The sequence below is a fragment of the Salvia hispanica genome, chromosome 3, assembly GCF_023119035.1.
Source record: "Salvia hispanica cultivar TCC Black 2014 chromosome 3, UniMelb_Shisp_WGS_1.0, whole genome shotgun sequence".
In the NCBI taxonomy this organism is placed as follows: Eukaryota; Viridiplantae; Streptophyta; class Magnoliopsida; order Lamiales; family Lamiaceae; genus Salvia; species Salvia hispanica.
This window is the reverse complement of record NC_062967.1, coordinates 1,836,054-1,859,939: the sequence shown is the minus strand read 5'-3', so window position 1 is coordinate 1,859,939 and position 23,886 is coordinate 1,836,054. Positions and strand designations below refer to the sequence as shown.

Sequence of the window (23,886 nt, the reverse complement as noted above, 5' to 3'; positions counted from 1 at the left end):
TGATCATTTTGATTAAAAAAAATTAAAAAGAAAAGTGGATCATGTTCAATACCACGAAGAAGTATAACAAAAACATTTACATAGTATAAAATTTGTACGTATCTCTTTATCTTTTTATCTATGCTTTTTCAGTTTTTTTTACAAAAACATTTACATATATGCTTTTGTGTATACTGTATACAAACTCCTTGACGCCGCCACCGTCTCAATAGACACCAAGAGAAAAGTTATTAACAAAGCACTTAAATACTCTATTAATTAGATTCGTATATTTTTTAATTAAAGAATCCGAGTGGAGGTTGTTTTATTTTTTTATCAACTTAAGGACTGCTAAACAATTTCCACTAGATTTAAATAACACAAAGTGGAACAACCAGCTCGTGCCACAAAAAATATTTAATTCAAAATTAATGCGAAACTATGTATAAATGCATGACACTATTAATTACCACTTGTAATTTTTCAGTCACCAAATCGACAGAAAAATCACCAATTTGTTTATTTATAATTAAGTAATTTAACATTTCAAAGTTAAGCTGAAAAATCATAATTTTTTTGGATTTGTTTGCAATTAATAATTAACCTATGCTGAGAAATCGGTTTACAATGTGTAATATATCATTGACGTTGTTAACTACATGATGTCATTTTCTGTACAAATATACAATATCGTTTAACTCATCTATAATATCTACTACTAGTATTTATGATTTTTCAGTTGCTATATCCGATATAATTTCACCCAAAAAAAATTGTCCTTCAATAGTTCCAAAATCCATCAAAGGATGGAAGACTCCAAGATACCCGAGCAAAGGGCTGGTGCTGGAACTCCCCTAAAAAGAGGTCTCTTGACTAATTGCGTGGATGAAACTTCAAATCATTGTGACCACAGAAGATGCAAAGAGGTGCTTGCTTGCTTTTTTGGGCTTGTCTTGAGCATGTGTTACGGTTCGTTTTCCTTGCCTTTTCTCTGCTTGTATGCTGCTCTTTCCTCTCTTTTGGGTGTACTGCGTGGAGTGCGTTTTCAGGGATCTCTTTGTTTGGTAGCGCACTTTGGCTCGCCATTTTTTTGGCTTGAGCATTTTAGCTTATAAAAAAAAAAGTTGGATCGAAAGACATTAAAATTAGACAATCCATAGAGTTTAAGATATTTCTTCTTTTTTAAAATTAGATGGATCAAATATTTGAAACCAAGTTCATAATTAACTACACATAAGGTTATTTCTTGGTGCAAATATCTTATGTCTTTGAAAGAAAAGGTTGCACAAATTCAAGTACATTCATTAACAATAGTATAATCTTTTGATTAATTATGTTTCCCCCACCTAACTACATGAAACAGAGTGGGAGGTCCTTCAAAAGGTTTAAATTAGTAATTTCCTAATCAAAAGCTTTTCTCTTTACATGATTTTAATACTACTATATAGTACTCCATGTCTGCGTAATAGTAGTACTTCTTACATCTTATGTCATGACGTACGTATATAACCACTTTTTCTTAGTTATTTAGACGTACCTAACTTTGAGATTCCTTCGTATTTTTATTTTATTGAGGTTTTAGTTTATATAATGGCGTACATTAGAAGGCTTCTATCTCGTCACGACATTAAAATATGAGATTATTACAAAGTTCGTGGAATCGTATAGTACATATTACTCATTGTATAGTTTATATACCAACGCATCAGAAGCAAGCGTAGCTCATTGTACGTGTCTATGTACTAACGATCACTTTCTACTTTTTCCAAGGTGCTAGCTACACTTTTTTATAGTATGATATACTAAATTCGAGACAATCACAGAGAATACATTCAAAATGTATAATAACTAGTCCTGCTATAGTCATATTGAAATTGTATAAAAAAAATGGTTCACCATTACTGCTATGTTATAGTCCTCGATGCACGTACTTTTTCGGTCATACTATAGGTGAGTCGCTAAGTCCCCGATATAATTGAGTCATTACTTATATATATATATATATTTAAACATGGGAGTATTATATTACTAACTCAATACTTAATTGCTAACTACAACTAAATAATAGCCATTAAATATTCAAATTAAGGGCTTAGATCATCAATCAAGAAATATCAATACGATCAACAAAAAACGTCAATAAAGGCCATAGAATTTAATTCCATAAAATATCAATAGGGGTATTAATGTCAATTAACTACATGTTTAGTTATAACTAACTTTTAAAAGAAATTCCAAAACTTTAAATTCATATAACATATATCAAATTAAAGATAATTTTATAAGGATTCCAACGATATCATATATGCATATGTTCCGACGTCAAAATTTGAAAAAAAAATCGAAAATTTTTCAATTTTTTCGTAAAGCAGAAATGTCAACATACTATATAAAATATGTCAATATAATACATGTAGAATGTCAATATAAGCAATGGGTTAGCATTCTTATAGCATCGTGTTGACATTCTCAAAGCATTGTGTTGATATTTTCGAAACATTATATTGACATTTTCATCTAAAACCCTAATTTGGCGTTTTTTTATAATCTTTTTTGATTTTATTAATAAAAATGAAAATTACACGTGGCAAATTGTAGACCACACGTTTTCTAAAATCCTATGGCCTTAAATTAGTTGTAGTTAGCAATTAAATGATGAGTTAGCAATTGATCACTCCCCTACTTTTTATATATATATATATATATATATATATATATATAAATTCATCTTATTAATTTAATCTACTTTATTTTAGTTATGATCGCTTCTACTTTACTCATTTTTCAAATCATAATTTTATTCTTTTTTAGGTTAAAGGTGAGCCGTTGATGGTGCAATATTTGGTGTCTGCCACGTTGGAATATAATTTTTGCAATTTTTGGAATATAATTTTGATCACGTCAGATTTTGAACGTGGGTCCCACTCACCCACATAAAAATATTTTTTACTTGAGCATCCGAATTTAAATTTTGCATTGCAATTATTGGTTGCACATTCTGTCTATATAATTAATGTTTTCATTAATTTTCAGAGTTATTTACAAAGACCTGTCGTTGTAAAACTTAGTTACTTAACCAATAAAATCGATGAACATTTAGGGCAAAAAAATAATAAAAGATTTTTTTAATATTTTTATTTAATGGGTGTTGTCGTGTTGCAAATGATGTGGACAAATGACTATGTAACAGATTTGAAGACAGGAGATGGCAGAAATTATTATTTTACTTATATCGAAATTTGACAATTCGAGAAGCATAGGTAGAATTAATGGGAGCATAAAATTATTGCTCGAATTAATTGAGCTACGTACAATAATAATTCATGAAATTATGAAATATTTTATTAGCTAGACAAGTGAATAAATTAGTGACACAACACATTGGAATTTTGAGAAAATTAAAGTGGTAGCTTTAGCCTTTGTAACTCATGTATTAGGGAATATGCTTATTTGTTGTCATGATGACTACATTATTAGTTTTGGTTCATTCTCACCAAATCATACTCCTACTTTTACTTTATTTTCCTCTTTTAATTTTTAACTTTTAGTTACCAATGGAGTGTGACGTATATTATACTATAGTGTTCTATTGACACCTATAAATTGTAAATATATTTTTATTAAAAGTTTATTCAAATAACAGTTACTAATAATTGCAGATATATGATGAGGTTATTCATATTAGTTTTAAGAGTATAAACTATTTATTTACCGATATACGGTGAGGTTATTGATATTAGTTTTAAGAGTATAAACTATTTATATAAACTTTAATTGAGTATTGATAAAATGCCAGCTTATATATTTTATAAACTCAAAACTCTTCAACACAGCTTCAACACAGTTTCAATACAATATCAATAGTGTAAAATTTCAAGATTTTAATGTCAACACAGTATCAACACAACATCAATCATTGACTACCGTTGAAATTCTGTTGACATTTTCCTGTTGATGTTTTTTTTTGATCTGTTGATATTTTTTAATGATCAAGATCATAGTTTTAAGTTTGTACAATATTTAGAATTTTTATTTAATCACACCCCCTTTATATCATCAATTTCTAATTAACCTTGTTGGGGACATTCCAACCCACCATCGTATGATTGTTTGTAGTAATAAAAAAAAAATGTTAGTATCATCAATGAGCACAACCATACTAAGTGACGTTTATAATTATGCTTAAGTTTTTGTAATTAATTATTGCGCATTATCAGTCTAATAAAAATTTGTTTGGATTTTTAAAAAATGTCTTTACTTTTTGGATGTCTTCGAATTGCTTATATTTAAATTGAGATTTTTGAACTTCAACTTTGGACTCAATACATTTTTAACCGTTTTAGCTGTCCATTAAAAAATAGTAACAATTTCATCTTTTACCTTTTCTTTTTCTGTATAAGAATGATTAATAATGTTTTTCCATCTATCACTAAAATCAGGGATGAATCTATATGCACTCTACAGGGGTGAATGCTCCACTTCAAAAAAATTTATTTGTGCTATTTTAATCACTATTTTTAAATTTTTTTGAAATACCTTTATAATGCCTCTTCTCAAAATCTTAAAATCTCTTTGTATAGAATTTTACCCCACCTAAAAAGAATTTTTGACGCCGTTCGTGCCTGAAATGACTCAAAACCCCGATCTATTGGACAGAGGTAAGCGTCTTACCAATTAAACTGTTCTTCAACATCGATACAACCTTTTATCTTCTAAATTAATGGTTTGGGGATTAAACCCATTCCCATCCAATAACTTAGTTACTTAACATGTCACTTTTCGCCAATCTCTATTAATTAATCTTGAACGTTTTCTTCGTTGGAATATTCTCTTTTTTAGTTATTCCTCAAAAACTCTTTCTCTATTCATGATTGATTGTTGATGGCACCCTTAGAATATGTAGTTAATTAAGTTTTAAAATTTAAGTAGTAACTTTAATTGTTGACCATAGGTTTACACAAAAAAAACCATCATTTTTCACAGTGCCTATCGACCGAAAGCTCAAATGTGTGACTAAATATTTTTCAAATAAAACATCATTAAAATTGATGTGGCTATTTGCATTATATTTTTTTGTCACCATGCAAAGCAAAGTCTAATAATCTACGTCAAATCATAATGCTTTTATCTCTAATTACATCACCTCATCAAATCAAAAGAAAGATTTATGCCACCATCACTATATACTAAGTAGCAAAATACAATTTTGTTATGCATTTGTAATAAAAAAAAGTTAATTGTTATAGTATAACGTAGGGATGGGGGAATCTTAATTGTTGGGAGTGGTGGGGATCGAAGAAATTATGAGTGGTAGTTGAATTTTATTTTTAATTTTCGAATTTAGTTAAGCCATAGTATTTTCTATGATTCGACTTGGTTATGACTTATGAAGGATTTTTGCAAATCAATTAAAAACTAATACAACCAATATTAGATTTATAAGAACAAAAAAGTTTTAAAAATTTGGTCGGTGGTAACTTTACGAAATTAAGTAAATCGAACAAAATTGTTGGCTAAAAATATGTACTCTATGTTAATTGACTGGTCTTATTCCTAGCAAGAATAATTATTGCTTAAACTTAATTATTGTAGTATATTTAAAATATTATCATAGACAATATTGAATAATTATTTTAAAAAAAACTAGTAATATTCATTTATAAGATTATTCTCTATAATTAAACTATAATCAAACTACGAAAATTGCATTTTAATATACTCCTATATACTCCCTCCGTCCCTGAATAAGAGTTACTGATTTCCATTTTGGTCCGTCCCCAATTAAGAGTAACATTTTATTTTTACCATAAATAGTAAGTAGGTCCCACGTTCCACTGATTCATTTCATTTATATTTTATTATAAAACTAATATAAAAAAATGGATCTCACATTTAACTAACTTTTTCAACTAACTTTTCTTTACATTTCTTAAAATCCATGCTCGGTCAAGGTGTTATTCCTAACAGGGGATTGAGGGAGTACATATTCCTACCATCTTTATTCAAATAAACATTTGTCAGAAAAGTATCTGACGTGTACACACATGGGTGACGCAAAGGCGAATGACACATCATATTTTTCCAAATGTTGCAAAATATGTAAATCCTTATCTAATGTAAAAAATGGGGTGAATTTTAGTTACTACTCCTTATAATTTTATATTTGTATATAGAAATTAATTTTGTCGGAATATTGCGTGCACGTCTTCCAATTCTTCTTGTCTATTCCTTTTCTAGCATTCAAATTTATTGCACAGATTTATCGCATGCGAATTTATTTCCCAATTTATTGCGTTTTCATTAAATTAGCCAAGTGCACGAAAATACCAGCCTTTTCACTCGTGTACGTACACAAAGTTGTCAACAATATTATGCAATGATAGTTTGTGACGTTTATACATCCAATTATTCCTCACTTTATACGTATTCTTATTTTTGTGTACATTGTATCCGATTACTTAATTTGTATCGGCTCGGTTTCATAAGAAACAACAAATCTACGTGACCAAATTTTGTATAACCAAACACTAATTTATTTAACAAAAAATAGATTTATTTATGTTTTTAATTAAAATATATGGATGCATATATAGTACATGGAAAGTGCATAAAATTGTGGCCATATATTTATGATTTGTGTATAAACTTTTTTTTATTTTTTTGAAACTATAAATGTAATCATACTAAATTCAAATTTCAAAAACAATAAAAAGAAAATTCAAATATAAAAATAAAAAATGAGGTTAAAGGCTAATAAGACTTTTTAACTTGTCCACTTACTGTATTTATTATTTTAATATATAATTAATACATCAAATTATTAATATAACCTTATTTTGATCGTGCAAAATTTGATTGTTTATCATCACTCTTTGAGAAGTATGAAAAATATTGCTAAAAGAATAGTTAAATGTGTTATATTTTTTATTATATTACTTTTATAATCAAATATGAGTGAAATGAGAAAAATGACAAACACATAAAAATGACAAAATGAGATACTACCTCCGTCCCGCATTAGGAGTCATATTTGTTTTTCTGCACTAATTTTATAAAATGATAATAAATTGTTAAAGTGAAGAAATAACAAAATAACTGAGAGAAGGAAATAACTTGAGATTAATTCTAGCTCCACATCAAATAAAGAATTTCTTCCTATTTCTATTGATGATCTTATATCTTTTCCAGACACTACATCAGTAAAGGGTTAAAGAGACTCTCATTGTATCAATATGAAAACATGAATCCAAATTTTGTACATATAATATACGTAAAAGTGACTTATTTTCACAACCAAATATCCAATTATTTTCATTTTTTTTTAAATTTATCACCTACTTTATTCTTTTTCTTAAAATTTTCTATTTTATTCTCCTTTTTTACTTTTTAATATATAATTTCTTAATCTCAATTTAGTTGGAAAGAGTGAGTAAAAAAGAAACAAGCTACCAAACGTGACAAGCCACATACATGCTGTATAATAAAAAATACCTTACAATAAACATATATACTTGGACGACACAAAAATCGCTAATCCTAAGCAAAATACAAATCCTTGAAAGTGGAGGAAATCTTATGTCAACAAATGTAATGAGAACCACGATTTGTGGAGTGACTTTATGATGATGAAATATGCATATAAGTGCAATATTTTTGTATACTTTTGAATCTTTTTAGAGCACAATGTAACCCACCATTTGTACATAACATTATTATTGTTTAGGATTCCTATTTCTTGGTTTTGAATCTTTGACCAACTGAATCTGATTCTAGCCTTGACTATACAACTATTATGAACTATTAGTGTGCTGTTACTTTTTTTATTGTTTGTACATTTAATTTCGTTCAAAATATACACATTCATGCGTGAGTTTAATTTATTTGCACTTATATATACGTGACAAGAAAAAATTAATGTTGTCCAATAATTCTTCTTCAATTAATGACATACTACAAAGTTTAATAAAGCTTGTTATTGTTGTTTTTATGTCAGTTAATCAATAAATAGTTGGGCGTAGTTTCTGTAAATAGATGTGTCTCATGAGGGTAAACTATGATGAAAAAAAAGTAAAAGTTATTGACAATTGTTAATTACAATATATGCACTACTGTATTTTATAAGACAAAATATGCCAAGATATGAATTGGACCACATGTGACGAAATAGAATGGGCTTAATTTAGTGTGGTTATTTATTACATACAGGCCCATTAAATTTATTGCTCAAAATATGTCCTATGATTCTTTTATGGGTTAACCATTGTTTTATACTATTATTATATCCCAAAAGTCGAGATAAATTTGAAAACAAAATACTCTTTCCATATAATTGACTAATAAAGGAATTTTAAAATTTTTTCTTTTATTAAGAAATTTTGAAATTACGAACAATATCCTCATCTCATCGTCTCAGAGCCTCCAATCCTTCTCTCTCTTTACACATTCTTCCATCCTATATTCCATACATAATTCATCTATCTTTCATTGGAGCGGAGCTCTGCAGATCTAGACAAGAGAAACTGAAGATTGAAGATTCAATCTTAGGTTTTATCAAATTCTTTCAAGTCTAGTACTTTTATTTATTGTTTTTACTTGTCCATGAATAGAACATCATTTGTGGAATTTTTGATGAAGATATTCAATTGATTTTCTTTGTAAGCTCTTGCAGTTATTTGATTTATCCTTGTGTCTTCTATATTCAATTGATTAGCTAACTCTTGAATACATATTAGAGTTGATTAGAGTACTCGAGAGATGAAATAATTGACTTGGAAAAAGGATAATTCACACTTTAATTCAATAGAACTCGGGAGAGTTGGGGTTTCACGTGAGGTCATTGGTCTTAACGATCTTTTAGGAGTTAGTTGTTAGAGATTTGAAGGGGACTTTGGTTTCAACACCTAATCTACGGATTTCTCACCTCAGGAGAGTATTCTAGTTAAGTGACCGACTTAATAACTCTAAAGACCGTAATTCAAGGAGGTCACTTATAGTGGGACACCCTAAAAAGGAATACAAGTCACTTATCTTGGGACGGAGAGAGTATGTTTTTATGGTTCCTTTTATTTGTTTATTTATTTCTGTCTAGTTTAATAAATCAACTTAAAATCTCCGTGTCTCTAGATAATATGTGATGCTTAGTATATGATAGTCAATTATAATTCCCTATGTTCGATATCTCGGTAATGATCTTTAGCTATAATAGATCTACCATATATACTTGCATATATTTTTAATACGAATAAATAGTGCATCAACTTCGCAACCACGTTATCAACTTCGCAACCACTCTATAACAAATTTTTGTGGTAAAATTGGCAGCAAAAAATCATAAGTGAATGTCTATACCTATAAGTTAAACAAGCTAGTACTACTAGTCTGTTTGTTAAAGAAAAATTATAAAGCTGACCAGCTTTCACAATATTTTATTAAACTTGACTCTACTATATTAAAATATCTAACCTCCACATCTTTCTCATCTCAGCCCAAAATATCTGAGAAGCTTCTAGATTCTTCCTCCAAATCACATCCTCCCACGTGGCCAACGCTGACCAATGCCGACATGCCACGCCTCAACTAAAGATATTTAAATATCCACTCCGAACTTTCCATATGTTCTAGAACCTTCCCCTCACTTATACAAAATCTCAATCCAAAACACCCGCGATTTCAATTTTCAACAATTTCACTAAAAATAGAAAGTTAGTTCCATTTTTTCCCCAACGAACTTCAGCAGCAACTAACCCAAAATGGAAGGTGCGACGGTGAAGGTGGAAGAAGCCGCCGCCGACGAGCCGAGGCCGATCGAGAGCTTGCTCGACGTGGGCACGCCGCCGTTCCTGACGAAGACGTTCGAGATGGTGGAGGATTCGTCGACGGATTCGGTGATCTCGTGGAGCAAGGCGAGGAACAGCTTCATCGTGTGGGACCCACACCGATTGTCCGCCGCATTGCTTCCCAAATTCTTCAAGCACAATAATTTCTCCAGCTTCGTTCGACAGCTTAATACCTACGTAAGTTTTCCGGAAATTCGAGGTCAATTTCTTACCCCCCCTTTTCTCCTGTGGTATGTTTTGAATCATTGATCGGTGGAATGAGTTGGGTTGATCCCAATTTCTCCATTTATGTTAATTTTGATATGAAAAAAGTGATCTTTTTTTGCTACATTGTGTGTTTGATGAGGTTTGTAAGGTTAAATTCGAGTGTTTTTCGACTACTTATGTTCGTAATTTAGTGATTTAAGTAATTTATTGAGTATGAAATTTGTCCCAATACATAAACAGTTGATGAATTTGCAACAAATTGGGTAATGAGAAGGTTTGTGATGTGATTGTGTGGTTGACTGATGTTTTATTGATAACATTCTACATTTGATCTTAACAGTTGATGCACCTCTGCAAATTCATGAAACGGACTCTACTATAGGTAGTAGATAGTTTGCTACAAATCGAATTTGAGTTTCTGAGACTGTTCTAGGGATGAAACTGGAATGCAGGGCTTTAGAAAGGTGGATGCGGATCGATGGGAGTTTGCGAACGAGGCGTTTCTAAGTGGGAAGAAGCATCTGTTGAAGACGATCAAGAGGAGGCGAAACGTGATGATGCAGGGCACGAGCCAGCAAGGAGGAGGAGGGGCTTCTTGTATTGAGTTGGGGCTGTTTGGGAAGGAAGAGGAGGTGGAGAGGCTGAAGAGAGATCGAGACGTGTTGAGGGCCGAGGTCTTGAAGCTCAAGCAGCAGCAGCAGAGCTCGAGGGAGCGTCTCATGGTGATTGAGGAGCGTATCCGTGGCTCTGAGAGGAAGCAGCAGCAGATGACTAGCTTTGTTGCGAAGGCCTTTAGCAATCCGTTGTTTGCTGAGAGGGTCGCAAATGGTCAGAGACGCGTTGAATTAGGGCTGAAGAGGCAGCTGACTATGACCCCGGATGAGGTGCTTGTGGAGTCATTGATCTCAGCTGCGAATGTTGGTGGGACGAGCTCGAATCCTATCACAGATGAGGTGTTGGAGAATCAGCTCGATCTGGCTCCAGATCAAAGTGAGGTTGAAGCTGAGATTGAGACATTGGTTTCGGCTGCAAATGTTGGTGGCACGAGCTCAGATCTGTTGGAGAGGCTTTTAAGTGAAGACGAGGAAGTGGGAGCCGGAGATTGGGATGAGGAACTTCAAGAACTTGTTGATGAATTAGACTTTATGTAGTTTGATTGCTATAATGATTTGGAGCTGAATTTGGTTGTGTTTTAGGTTCTTGAGTGTGTTAGATGCTTGAGATGGATGGATTTGTTGTGGCTGAGACGAAGAACAGAGAATCGCGGTGGTGATGATGACTGATGAGATTCAGTCTGATTGTATGGAACAATCTTTTGAAGTTCTTGTTCATTGCTTAATCAATTAGTATCTCCTTCACAAATCAGCTTGTTTGATTGGGGATTATATGATGTTTTGTGTTTTTTCTTAATCTGTTTGTCCATTTTTAATATGTTTTTTCTTGATATGTTTGTGCAGAAGGCGGGGAGTTTTGTGCAGCAGCTGTGAGGAGGGTTTCACCAGAGGCCTCGTTGCTCTGTATCTGCGCCTGATTCGGGTGCGCTCTGGCTTCACTGTCCGTACATATCTGTGGATCTCGTACGAGATCATCTATGTATAAGACGAGTTTCATTAGATGTAGCATCTATGAGATAAGTTTCAGTCTGAAGTTCTGGTGAGGACGACGTTGCCCGTTATCCGGCTAGAACTCTTATAACAAAGATTGATGGTATTTTCAGATGATCAAGAAACAGGACATATTCAAAGATGAGACAAAACATATCTTCAAGGTACAAAGAATTTTTGTAATATGCTTATGATCAAGAATTCAAGATGCAATTTTTTTAAGTAATATGATGCCCTATGTCTAGATGCTTGTAGCTACTCTCTCATGATTGAGACTTGCATATATGCTGCATTGAATTGTCAAAAATAGGAAAGTGTATTGTGTACTAATTTGTGATATTGAGCAAATCTTATTCTTGAACAAGTGAAAGAACACAAACACTCACACAGTCACAGAATCAGATTGTTGAGTACAGAAAACCACTTCATGCTCAAGTTGATGTACATTGTATTGGGACTTGTCGACCCTCTATTGGTCGATGCTCGTGTGGGCGATCATGGCATCTGATGTGACAGCCGATTAGGGTCCAATCGGCCATGATCCCTGGGTGATGATCATTTGTCCATTAGTCCAATTTGGAATAAATATTATGAATTGTGTGTGTGATTATCATGAGACCCCACAGGCTATAACTGGAAAACACACAGTGAAAGTTGCAGCATTATGTGTTTGTAACAGAAAACCCACCATCATAATATCACCATTCAGTACAGACAAAAAACCCTATACCATCCCATAGAACCCTTTTTTTATTCTATAAATTAGTGCAATTTCACTTTCTTTTTTCTCATTATGGAGTTTGTAACTACAGAGATGGTAGAGCCTTTTCTGGTGCTTGAAATCGCTTCTGCGATCCTAGCAGCCGTGGTTGGGGCTTTGGTGTACCTTTATGCACCGTATTGGGGTGTTAGGCACGTCCCCGGCCCTCCAGCAATGCCTGTGGTCGGACACCTTCCGTTGCTCACTGAATATGGCCCGGACGTGTTCTCTATTCTTGCCAAGCGCCACGGCCCTATATTCCGGTATATTTCATCAAACTACTCTGCTGAGAAACTTCTTTTGTGATCATTTCTTGCAGAACATATGATTGTTAGGCAACTTTTTATGCAGTTCTTGTTTTCATTAGAAGCATATAAAGTAATGGCTCAAAAATTTTCTAGCTGTAAAGGGATGCAGGTTCAATTGATTTGTAGTAGTATCATTTTTTTGTGGCGAATTTTTCATTATTCATTGTATGTTTCCAAACTTTGTATTTTAGTGCAAGATTGCTATTTGTGGGCCAATCTTTAGTCAAAGATAACTATGTATCATTATTACTCAATATGTCACTAAACAAAGTGACAACAGATGGTCATTCTCAACTTCTTGTTGGAGGCCGCATTACTTTTTAGGGTAATTTCAATTTTATTTTATTTATTTTTGAAAAAATGTAATCATATGTTTCCAAGAATCATGGCTATGATGCAGATGGTAGTATCAAAAAATGGAATTTGCAGTTGAAAACGATTGCATCAATAAATATAGTACTACTTGTTTGGTTTTTGATCATTTCAAGTATTTCTAAATAAGTTTTTTATTTTTGGGTGCAAAAACAGATTTCATATGGGAAGACAACCACTAGTAATAGTAGCAAATGCAGATCTTTGCAGAGAAGTTGGGATAAAAAAATTCAAGTATTTCTCCAACAGAAGCATCCCTTCTCCCATTGCAGCTTCTCCTCTGCATCAAAAAGGCCTATTCTTCACAAGGTCCCAAAATTTGATGTCTTTATGAATGTTTTGTTGTTGTTGTTTTGTCGTAGTCTTTGTAACTCTTGTGCCACGGACCCACAGGGACGCGAGGTGGTCGACCATGCGCAATACGATCCTCTCCCTCTACCAGCCGTCCCATCTAGCCACGCTTATCCCAACGATGCAAGACTTGATTGCATCTGCCACGGAGGATCTCGGGTCCAATGAATTAACCTTCTCCGATCTCTCCCTCAAACTGGCCACAGATGTTATTGGGAAGGCTGCGTTTGGCGTTGATTTCGGCCTCTCCAAGCCAAGATCGCGCAGGCATGAAGATGGCCGTGTTCAAGAATTCATCAACCAGCACGTCTACTCCACGAGCCAGCTCAAGATGGACCTGTCCGGATCATTGTCCATCATTTTAGGAGTGCTCATCCCGATTCTTCAAGAACCCTTTCGCCAGATCCTCAAGAGGATCCCGGGCACCATGGACTGGAAAGTGGAGCGTACAAACATGGACTTGAGCAGGCGTCTGGACGAGATCGTGCAGAGCAGGATGAAGGAGGAGGCGAACGATGATCCGGGCTCGAAGGATTTCTTGTCACTTATACTTGGGGCAAGGGAGACAGAGAGAGGTGCCAACAAGGCCTTCACTTCTGATTATGTCAGTGCTGTTACCTATGAGCATCTCTTGGCAGGATCAGCAACTACCTCGTTTACACTCTCTAGTGTTGTCTACCTTGTCGCTGGCCATCCAGACGTCGAGAAGAAGGTTCTAGAGGAGATCGATGGATTCGGCCCTCATGAGCTAATGCCTACTGCCCATGATCTTCAACACAAGTTCCCTTATCTTGATATGGTAAAATTTTGGTAGCACTATTCTTAAATTCTTGAAATGTGATGAATGTAACTAATCTCATTGCATTTTCTTGATTACTATCTAAAAATTAGGTCATCAAAGAAGCAATGAGATTCTACACAGTTTCTCCGTTGGTTGCTAGAGAAACATCAGCAGAAGTTAGCATAGGAGGCTATCTACTACCTAAGGTATATCATGTGACTCATGTCTTGCTTCACACACACATGGCGCGTATTCATTGGCTGATAAACTCGTTCGCCATTTGGTTTAGGGCACGTGGGTGTGGCTGGCACTCGGGGTTCTCACAAAAGATCCAGTGAACTTCCCAGAGCCGGAGAAGTTCAGGCCAGAGAGGTTCGATCCAGAAGGCGAAGAGGAGAAGCAAAGGCATCCTTACGCCTACATTCCATTTGGGATTGGCCCTCGGGCTTGCATTGGACAGAAATTCTCATTGCAAGAGATCAAGCTATCCATAATTCATCTATATAGGAAATATGTGTTCAGGCATTCTCCACTCATGGAGAATCCCCTGCAGCTTGATTATGGCTTAGTACTTAACTTTAGACACGGAGTTAAGGTTCGTGCCATCAAACGTGATGTATGAACGATCCCAGAATAGAATAAACTTGAATAAAATTATCAAAAAGTACAGTCTTTTTTTCTCATGGCATGAGTCATAAGACATAGTAACTACTAGTTTCTTTAGTTTGTTTGTTGCTTGAGTAGTGAATGAGTGGTTCGAGATGGAAGGATTGTCATGGTTGAGACGAAGAAATGCGGTCAAGAACACCGTGATGATGACTGATAATATTTAGTCAGATTGTATGAAAACAATCTTTGAAGATCTTGTTCATTGCACAATCAATTAGTTCATTTTTCTTGATCTGTTTGTGCATAAGGTGGGTAGTTTTAGGCCTCGTTGCTATGTGTTCGTGTCTAATTCTTCCATCCGAGCATCTCTGGATCTCGTACAAGATCATCTACGAAAAGGTCTAGTGAAGACGACATCCACCCGTTGTAAAATTAATGGTATTTTCAGATGATCAAGAAACTGGAAAATAAGATGTGACAAAACTAAATCTAAAAGGGACAAAGAATAATTTTCATAGGATCATAGCTAATATACTTGATGCTCTATGTCTTGATGCTTGAAAATCAAATATAATGGTAATGTCTATATTCTTATGTTTTGATTGAAAAGACAGAGATTATAGATAGTGATTTACATGTCTTCCTTGATTGCAGGCTATTCTTCTTGATTATGGGGATTTAATTTATCATTATTTACACTCCCTTTCAATATATGCCATTTGTATATTTGTGTACCTCGTAAAATTTAGTACTATCATCATAGATACCTAGTGAAAGTGTTTATTACATGTAATGTATTTTACCCTGTAATTTTTATTACACGTAATTTTACTATTTGGGTCGTCCCCTAAAATTAGATAAAGTATATATATGGAATGTTTTTTACAAATAATAATCCTACACATAATTTATAATATGGATTCCACAATCTATTAATACTCATTCTATTATATTATTTTTCTTGATTTTTCTCTATCTCTCTTATTTTGCCAATTGTACGTTAAAACAATATATTCAAATTATTCATTTCCGCACGTCTAGACTTCTTTAATCATTTCTCTATATTCTCTACTCTTTTTTTTTTTTTTTTTTTTTTTCCTAATTTCTCTCTCTTCTCTCACTTGTTTGTCTTCCTCAATTTATAGCCGTGTTTTATGCTAAAAAAGTCAGCTTATGCTTACGCATGAATTTGGAGCCATGTTTTTAATTTGACAGCAAAGATATTGATGTTGGGGAATTTTTCATCAGCTTTTCACTAGCGGATGCTTATAAAAATAAATTTATCTTATTTTGATAAATATAAACTTAATCGTTTGAATTATATTTTAAACTTTCAAATCTTATTTGCATCTCCATATATTTAATTTTATCACTATGCATGCGGTACATATATGATGCCACTGACAAAAAAAAAAGTGATTATATTAAGATACATTATTTATTTATCTCCATATTTTAATAAAGAAATTTTCATTGGTTAGTATGCATTTCTTTGCATTGCAGCTTATTTGACATAAATATAAATACTAATATTAAAAGTAAAGTAAATATCTATGCTAAGTAAGGAAAGCACAATCATTAGCTTAGAATTTTGACTTGGAATATAATTATAAGTTGCATATTACTAGTTCTTTATTAGGCATCTCATTTGTGGTAATAATTTTTCACATAGGCTTGAATGAACCAAGCTTCTCTTGAGCTATAGTAGTACTATCATTTAGCTAAGATTTACACATTTTAAATCTCCAAATTTTAAAGAACTACTAAGATTTACGTGTTTTAAATCTTCGAAATTTAAAGAATATCACCACATGTCTCTGGGATATTATTTATCACATTTCATATATTTCTTAATATTTTTTTTTACTTTTCTCGTGAACTCATTAAGAATATAATTAATCTAAATTTATTAGTACTTTTTGAATTCGAATCATAAGTTTAAAGTTTAAATTTGCTATTTTTTAATAATTTTTCAAAGACACGTGGTGATATTCTTTCAACTTTAAGGACCTAATATATGGTGAGCAAAATATTTGAAATCCAAACATCCGATTCGAACCAAATCAAATTTTAAAATTAAGTTCTTTTTTATAATTTCAAATCCTATTGGATATGTTATAGGGGTACTAGTAATTAAACCTAACAAATGGTATAATGTATTTGGTATTGGATTTTCAATTTTTGGTGTTGAATATTGAAATTTTCGATTTTTATATTATAATTTTATATAATTTCTGATTTTTTGGATCAGATCGAATCTTATAATACAAACTTTGGATTTTCTGATAGAGCAAAATTTTGATTTGAAATCTAAATACTCACCTCTAACAATAACATCAGTAGCTTAGTTGTAGAGTTGACATTCTCAAAAATAGTAGTAGTAGTGGAGTATTAATTTTCCGTTGCAACCGATTGTGCAGTGACATATTATAGTTGACCATTTTTGTTATTTTAAAGATACTCCTCCTCCTCTTTAATAATTTGCCATCATTTGATTTTAAGAAATTTTAAAAATATACTCCATAGAAAGTAAGTTGAAAAAGTTAGTGGCACGTAGATTCTACTTTTATATACTCCTATTAATTTTATTATAAAATGTGAGTGAGAATTAGTTAGTGAAGGGAGTAGTAAGTAGTACTAACTCTCTGTTCCAAAGTAGTTGAGCATTTATTCGGGCACATAATTAAGAAATTGATGTGTTAAAGATGTTAAATGTTAAAGTAAAGAGAATAAAGTAAAAGAAATAAAGAGAAAGTAAAATATGAAAAAAGATAAAGTTTTTGTTAAAAAATGAAATAACTCAATTACCTTGAGACAACACAAAAAAAGGAATATGACTCAACTATATGGGGACAGAGGGAGTGTTAATTGTGGCCTTATGGGTTACAAAATGATACTCCCTCATCCTAAAGAAATAAGGATATTTGCGGCGGCACGAGAATTAATGTAATAATTGTTAAATTAAAAGAGATGAGGAGAAGGTCAGTTAAAATAATGTTAGTGGATAGTGAGACCCAGATCAGTCAGTATAAGTGTTTAATGGTGGATGGCCATAATAGTATAAACGATAAATAAATTGATATATATATATATATGTAATGAGTTTGAGAGAACTTTTCATAGATGGAAATGAAATATTTTTATGAGACATACGAAAAAGATAAATATCTTTATTTTTATATGATGGAGGGAGTATCATACTAGTAAAAAAAGTCAAATAAATTTAATAATTAATAAAATCTTAAATGGCAAATTGTCTTAAATATCCATTTTATTAATCATTTATACTTGGGTATCTATGTGATATTATCTCATTACCTCATATCAAACCAAATTGCTTTATAGGAGTAGTATATAACTTGGAAAAAGCTTCTTATAGATTTGATACTCTCAGATTGAGAGAACTTTTCATAGATGGAAATGAAATATTTTTATGAGACATACGATAAAGATAAATGTCTTTATTTTTATATGATGGAAGGAGTATCATACTATATAAAAAAAGTCAAATAAATTTAATAATTAATAAAATCTTCCATGGCAAATTGTCATAAATATCCATCTTATTAATCATTTATACTTGGGTATCTCCTATGTGCTATTATCTCATTACCTCATATCAAACCAAATTGCTTTATAGGAGTAGTATATAACTTGGAACAAGCTTCTTATAGATTTGATAGTCTCAGTTAACATTTTTTGCTTAGTGTTTCATTTTTCATCATGATGGAGTTTGTAGCAAACCTGGTGGAGCCTTTGCTGGTGCTGAAAATCGCCTTGTCGATCCTAGTAGCCGCGGCCGGGGCTTTGGTGTACCTTTATTCCCCGTATTGGGGCGTTAGGCGCATCCCCGGCCCTCCGGCATTGCCTCTGGTCGGACACCTTCCGTTGCTAGCTGAGCATGGCCCTGAAATCTTCACTACTCTTGCCAAGCGCTACGGCCCCATATTTAGGTAATTTCGCGTCTCAAAATAAGTAGAGTTGCAAGTAATATATAAGTGCTAGAGAAACTTCAGTTAATTTTTTTCTGATCATTTCTTGCAAAACATATGATTTTTATGCAACTTTTTTTAATAGAATTGAGAATTTGAGACAAAAAAGTAATGACTCAAAAATTTTCTAGCTTTTTTCAATCATGATCAAAATGATATTCTGTATTTTGGTGCAAGATTGGTATTTGTGGGCCAATCTTTAGTCAAAGATAACAATGCTTTAGTATTACTCAATGCTAAGATCATTAAATCAAGTGATTCTCAAATTCTTGTTTGTGGGTGATTTCAATTATTGTATGTAATTTATATTTTTTAAAAGGTACTCTTATTTTTTCACTAATCATGGCTATGATAATGATGGTACCCAAAAAATGGAATTTGTACATGAAAATGAATGTAAGCCTTGTTTGGCTTTTTAATTTTCAGCTTCACTTATTTCATCATTTCAAGTATTTCTAATAGTATATTTTTTGGTGCAAAAACAGATTTCATTTGGGAAGGCAGCCACTAGTAATAGTAGCAAATGCAGATCTTTGCAGAGAAGTTGGGATCAAAAAATTCAAGTATTTCTCCAACAGAAGCATCCCTTCTCCCATTGCAGCTTCTCCTGTTCATCAAAAAGGCCTCTTCTTCACAAGGTCCTAATTTGATCTTTTTATGAATGTTTTGTTGTTGTTTTTGTTGTTGTTGTTGTTTTTGAATCTCGTGCCGCGGACCCTCAGGGGCGCGAGGTGGTCGACCATGCGCAACGCGATCGTCTCCATCTACCAGCCGTCCCATCTAGCCACGCTTATCCCGACGATGCAAGACTTTATTGCATCGGCCACTGAGGATCTCGGGTCCAACGACATAGCCCTGTCTGATCTCTCCCTCAAACTGGCCACGGATGTGATCGGGAAGGCTGCGTTTGGCGTTGATTTCGGCCTCTCCAAGCCAAGTTCGCAGAGGCACGAAGACGGCCATGTCCAAGAATTCATCAACCAGCACGTCTACTCGACGAGCCAGGTCAAGATGGACCTCACCGGCTCGTTCTCCATCATCCTTGGCGCGCTCATCCCGTTCCTTCAAGAACCCTTCCGCCAGATCCTCAAGAGGATCCCGGGCACCATGGACTGGAAACTGGACCGTACGAACAAGGAGCTGAGCACGCGCCTGGATAACATCGTGCAGAGCAGGATTAAGCAGGCGAACGCTGACCCTGGCTCGAAGGATTTCGTGTCTCTTATACTCGGGGCAAGAGATGGAGAGAAAGGTCCAAACAAGGCCTTCACTGCTGATTATATCAGTGCTCTTGCCTATGAGCATCTCTTGGCAGGATCAACAACTACCTCGTTTACGCTCTCTACCATCGTCTATCTTGTCGCTGGCCATCCAGACGTCGAGAAGAAGGTTCTAGAAGAGATCGATGGATTCGGCCCTCATGACCTAATGCCTACTGCCCATGATCTTCAACACAAGTTCCCTTATCTTGATATGGTAAAATTTTGGTAACACTATTCTTGAATTCTTGAAATATGATGAATGTAATGTAACTAATCTAATTGCATTTTCTTGATTACTATCTAAAAAATAGGTCATCAAAGAAGCAATGAGATTCTACACAGTTTCTCCATTGGTTGCTAGAGAAACATCAGCTGAAGTTAACATAGGAGGCTATGTCCTACCAAAGGTATGTCATGTCTTGCTTCAAACACACAAACGCGCCACGGATTCATTGGATTAACGCGTTCGTTGTTTGGTTTAGGGCACGTGGGTGTGGCTGGCACTCGGGGTTCTAGCAAAAGACCCGGAGAACTTCCCAGATCCAGAGAAGTTCAAGCCAGAGAGGTTCGACCCTGAGGGCGAAGAGGAGAAGCGAAGGCACCCTTACGCCCACATTCCCTTTGGGCTCGGCCCTCGGGCTTGCATTGGGCAGAAATTCTCCTTGCAAGAGCTCAGGCTGTCTCTGATTCATCTGTATAGGAAGTATGTGTTCACATATTCCCCACTGATGGAGAAACCCCTGCAGATTGATTACGGCGTGGTGCTTAACTTCAGGCACGGAGTTAAGGTTCGTGCCATCAAACGTGATGTCTGAATGATCCCATAATCAAGAACTTGTTCGTGCCATCAAACGAGATGTATTGATGACCCGAGGATCGAATAAACTTGAATTAGATGATCAATAAATACAGTCTTGTTTTCTCATTGCAAAACTCATAAACAGGTACTACTATGTTACAAAATGCAGAAGTGAATATCAAACAATCAAGCTGTTGTAAGTTTCAAATCCACATTTTCCCCTCCACCTAGAAAAAGCCCTTGTCCATTCGTGTCGGGAGTCGAGGCAGGGCACTACAATCCGAGCTCTTCGGATCAGCCATGGACTTGTTGAGAAACTGAAACTCATCCATGGACTGCTGCCTCAGAGCTCCGTGCCTCCTCTGCTTCGCCCTCGTTGCCTCTGTCAAGTTCATGTAGTTCGGCCTGTTGATGCTGCCATCCTCCGTCCTGTCAGAGGCAGTCTTGCCCGAGATGGGAGTCGTGGTTGTGAAGATCGAGGACGAGGCCGAGCTCTCGTCGTAGCTAGGGCTAGACGACGAATGTGCAAAGAGTGGAGGCTTTGCTGATATCCTCTTAGTCATGTTGTTCTTCCTCACTTTCACCATACTTGGCTCAGACACCCTAGACAGATTGCTCTTGTTGCATTCTTTGATCAGCGGCGTCGTCTCTAGAAACCGTTCCTCCGTGCTCGATTTCTCCATGAGCCGATTCTCCCACGGCTTCGCCACCATCCACCTCTCCAGCCAGCTCCATCCACAGCTGCTCTTGTCCAATTCTTGGCATTTTGGCACAGTGATGCAAGAATCACAACTCTGGCTTGATTTCCACTGCCAAAGAATGAACCAAATTAGCGAACACAAATTTAAAGGTCGCGCCACGATGGAATCAAACCCGAGATCTTACCTTTTGAGCAAGAGAGTAAGCAAGGGCTCTCTCTCTCTTGACAGCTCCCTCTTGCCTCATTTGTATCTTGGCCTTAACCTCTTCAAGAGTCCCTCTACTATCACACCACCCTTCCTACAAAAAATTCAAAACACGTCCTTTTTCAATCACGAGATCGTCACTCCACCAACCAAACCAACGAAAAATCAAACAATGTGACTAGTGCTTGATTAGTGAATACCTCAGCTTCCTTCAAGGCCTCATTCTCACGATGGCGCTCGTCGAGGAGGCGCTGCACGGCCTGCCCCTCGACCGACATCCGGACGCGGCGGGCCCGGACCCGGGCCTGAACCCTAACAAGAGCCTGCATACACCTCAATGTCACAGCAGCCTGCTTCCTAACCTGCCTCCCTCTAACAATTGCTTGAAGCCTCACCAATCCCTTCAAAGCCCTCAAAGCCCTTCTTGCCTAAAACCACAAATCATCACCATATTTTTTTTTGTCAAATTTCAATATTATTAAACCACTAGATACAAATGCTCATATGATCATTTCAGTCAATTTTCAAGATTATTTAATTAAATTAAATACCAAAAAAAAGAAAAAATGCTGACCAAGAATCCTCTGAAGGCGGTTTGGATTCTGATGGCGGCCCATTCTTGGCGCACGGCGCGGAAGTCGCTCGGCGGCGCGCGGACCACGGCGGCGACGGCGGCGGTGAAGGCGTCGTTGTTCACCGGTGAGGGTTCCGACGAGAAATCCGGCCCGGCATTGATTCCTGCTGGCCTTTTCACACCTTTCCAAAGCTTCCATTTTTTGCTCTTTCCACTAATCTTTTCCTATTTTTTTCAATATTGAAAATGGGAATTAGGAAGCAGATTAAACAGAGATAAAAAACACAAAAATATACTTCAAGAACTGCAGCTCAAGCACATAAACAGAGTTAAAAATTGAATCTTTTTAGTTGGGAATGAAAAAGATTGGATTTTTATTGGATTGAACTAATCTTTGGAGCTTACATTGTCTTCTTTGTCTGGTTTCTTCATCCCTATCAATGCTTTAACCCATTTTCCAGAAGTCCCCATTTCTTGAAGACTCAATAATCTTTCAAATTGAAACTAGAGAGAGAGAGGGAGCGAGGATCAATGCGTGTTTGAAGTAACTGAGTGAAGCAACTGATGGAAAACGAATTATACAGAGGTGAAACAGAGCTATTAAAGCTGCCCAAAATAGTTGCTTTTTCACTTTTTTTTGCTTGAAAAGAATACAAATTTAAATAAGGGACAGTGGAAGAAAGAGTGAAAATTGGGGGGTGTTCAAACATGAGACATCTGAATTTTCTGAACTAGTAACTCATTAATAAATCATTAATTATGTTTTTCCCATGGAGAAATTAATCATCGAGTCAACTAAATAAATGCATTTTTTCTAGTATTTTTTGGAAAAAATGGAATGATAGTAGGTTGAGGCATGGCATCAATATTTTTCCTAAAGTGCAAATAAAAATACAGTATGACACAGTGATATCCAAAGACAGTATTTTATTATTGTACTTAACATCACTAAATATGATTAAATTTTGAGACGTCTCGTCCCTTTTAAATTTGAATGATAAATCAAGGTGTTTTAAAAAATCCGATTGTCCCACGATGATTTTAGGCAAAGGCGATGTTGAATTTACTGTACAAGTATTAATTTTTTGTTAAGAGATTAATAGTTATGTGAAGTACTATATTAATGTAACAACGTGAATGACTAGCGATCACATTTTGAGATTAATAAGCTAAAAGATAAAATAAAAATAAATTTGATACAAATGAAAAAAATTGTAAACTTTATCACTCAATATTTGGAAAGTTAAGCACGAACATAAATTACTTATCCTTCATAATTTTGGAGTAAATCAACTCAAACTAAAAAGCAATTTTTGCCTAATTCTTGAAAGTTATACTATAAGCTTTCTCCTTTTGGTTTGTGAAAAATTGAAATATTGAAGAAAAATATAAACTTTGTGTAGTGATAAAAGAGGGGCATTGAAAAGTATATCCTAAAATTGCCTTTTAAACTAATCTAATTAGCTAAATTCTACTCCCTCCGTCCCGGATAATTCGGGTCACTTTGACTAAGCACGGGTTTTAAGAATTGTAATAAAAAATGAGTT

The 23,886-nt window shown here is 34.6% G+C and overlaps 4 protein-coding genes across 6 annotated transcripts; 3 read left to right on the top strand and 1 right to left on the bottom strand.

The window, feature by feature from the left end:
• Positions 1–9,647: 9,647 nt before the first annotated feature.
• LOC125213875 (heat shock factor protein HSF30-like) lies at positions 9,648–11,365 on the top strand. Its single transcript, XM_048114647.1, has 2 exons — positions 9,648–9,992; positions 10,475–11,365. Exons 1-2 carry the CDS (start codon positions 9,729–9,731, stop codon positions 11,171–11,173), a joined length of 963 nt encoding a protein of 320 aa, XP_047970604.1. The 5' UTR covers positions 9,648–9,728; the 3' UTR covers positions 11,174–11,365.
• LOC125213874 (cytochrome P450 711A1-like) lies at positions 11,261–14,881 on the top strand. 3 transcript variants are annotated; one of them, XM_048114646.1, is made up of 8 exons: positions 11,261–11,322; positions 11,480–11,558; positions 11,740–11,790; positions 12,439–12,649; positions 13,223–13,375; positions 13,460–14,216; positions 14,309–14,404; positions 14,488–14,881. In XM_048114646.1, the coding sequence occupies exons 4-8, from the start codon at positions 12,441–12,443 to the stop codon at positions 14,818–14,820; spliced, it is 1,548 nt and encodes a 515-aa protein (XP_047970603.1). In that variant the 5' UTR covers positions 11,261–11,322; positions 11,480–11,558; positions 11,740–11,790; positions 12,439–12,440; the 3' UTR covers positions 14,821–14,881. The 3 variants fall into 3 exon arrangements, with proteins under 3 accessions (XP_047970603.1, XP_047970602.1, XP_047970601.1); XM_048114645.1 differs by lacking the exons at positions 11,261–11,322; positions 11,480–11,558 and having other exon boundaries at positions 11,651–11,790; XM_048114644.1 differs by lacking the exons at positions 11,261–11,322; positions 11,480–11,558; positions 11,740–11,790 and having other exon boundaries at positions 12,421–12,649.
• Positions 14,882–18,456: 3,575 nt separating this feature from the next.
• LOC125211352 (cytochrome P450 711A1-like) lies at positions 18,457–20,986 on the top strand. The gene is made up of 5 exons (XM_048111092.1): positions 18,457–18,760; positions 19,285–19,437; positions 19,522–20,275; positions 20,373–20,468; positions 20,544–20,986. The coding sequence occupies exons 1-5, from the start codon at positions 18,531–18,533 to the stop codon at positions 20,874–20,876; spliced, it is 1,566 nt and encodes a 521-aa protein (XP_047967049.1). The 5' UTR covers positions 18,457–18,530; the 3' UTR covers positions 20,877–20,986.
• On the bottom strand, positions 20,938–22,965 carry LOC125211353 (protein IQ-DOMAIN 6-like). Its single transcript, XM_048111093.1, has 5 exons — positions 22,745–22,965; positions 22,340–22,564; positions 21,966–22,193; positions 21,746–21,859; positions 20,938–21,669 (listed from the first exon to the last, which is right to left on the bottom strand). The coding sequence occupies exons 1-5, from the start codon at positions 22,808–22,810 to the stop codon at positions 21,088–21,090; spliced, it is 1,215 nt and encodes a 404-aa protein (XP_047967050.1). The 5' UTR covers positions 22,811–22,965; the 3' UTR covers positions 20,938–21,087.
• Between the last annotated feature and the right edge of the window lie 921 nt (positions 22,966–23,886).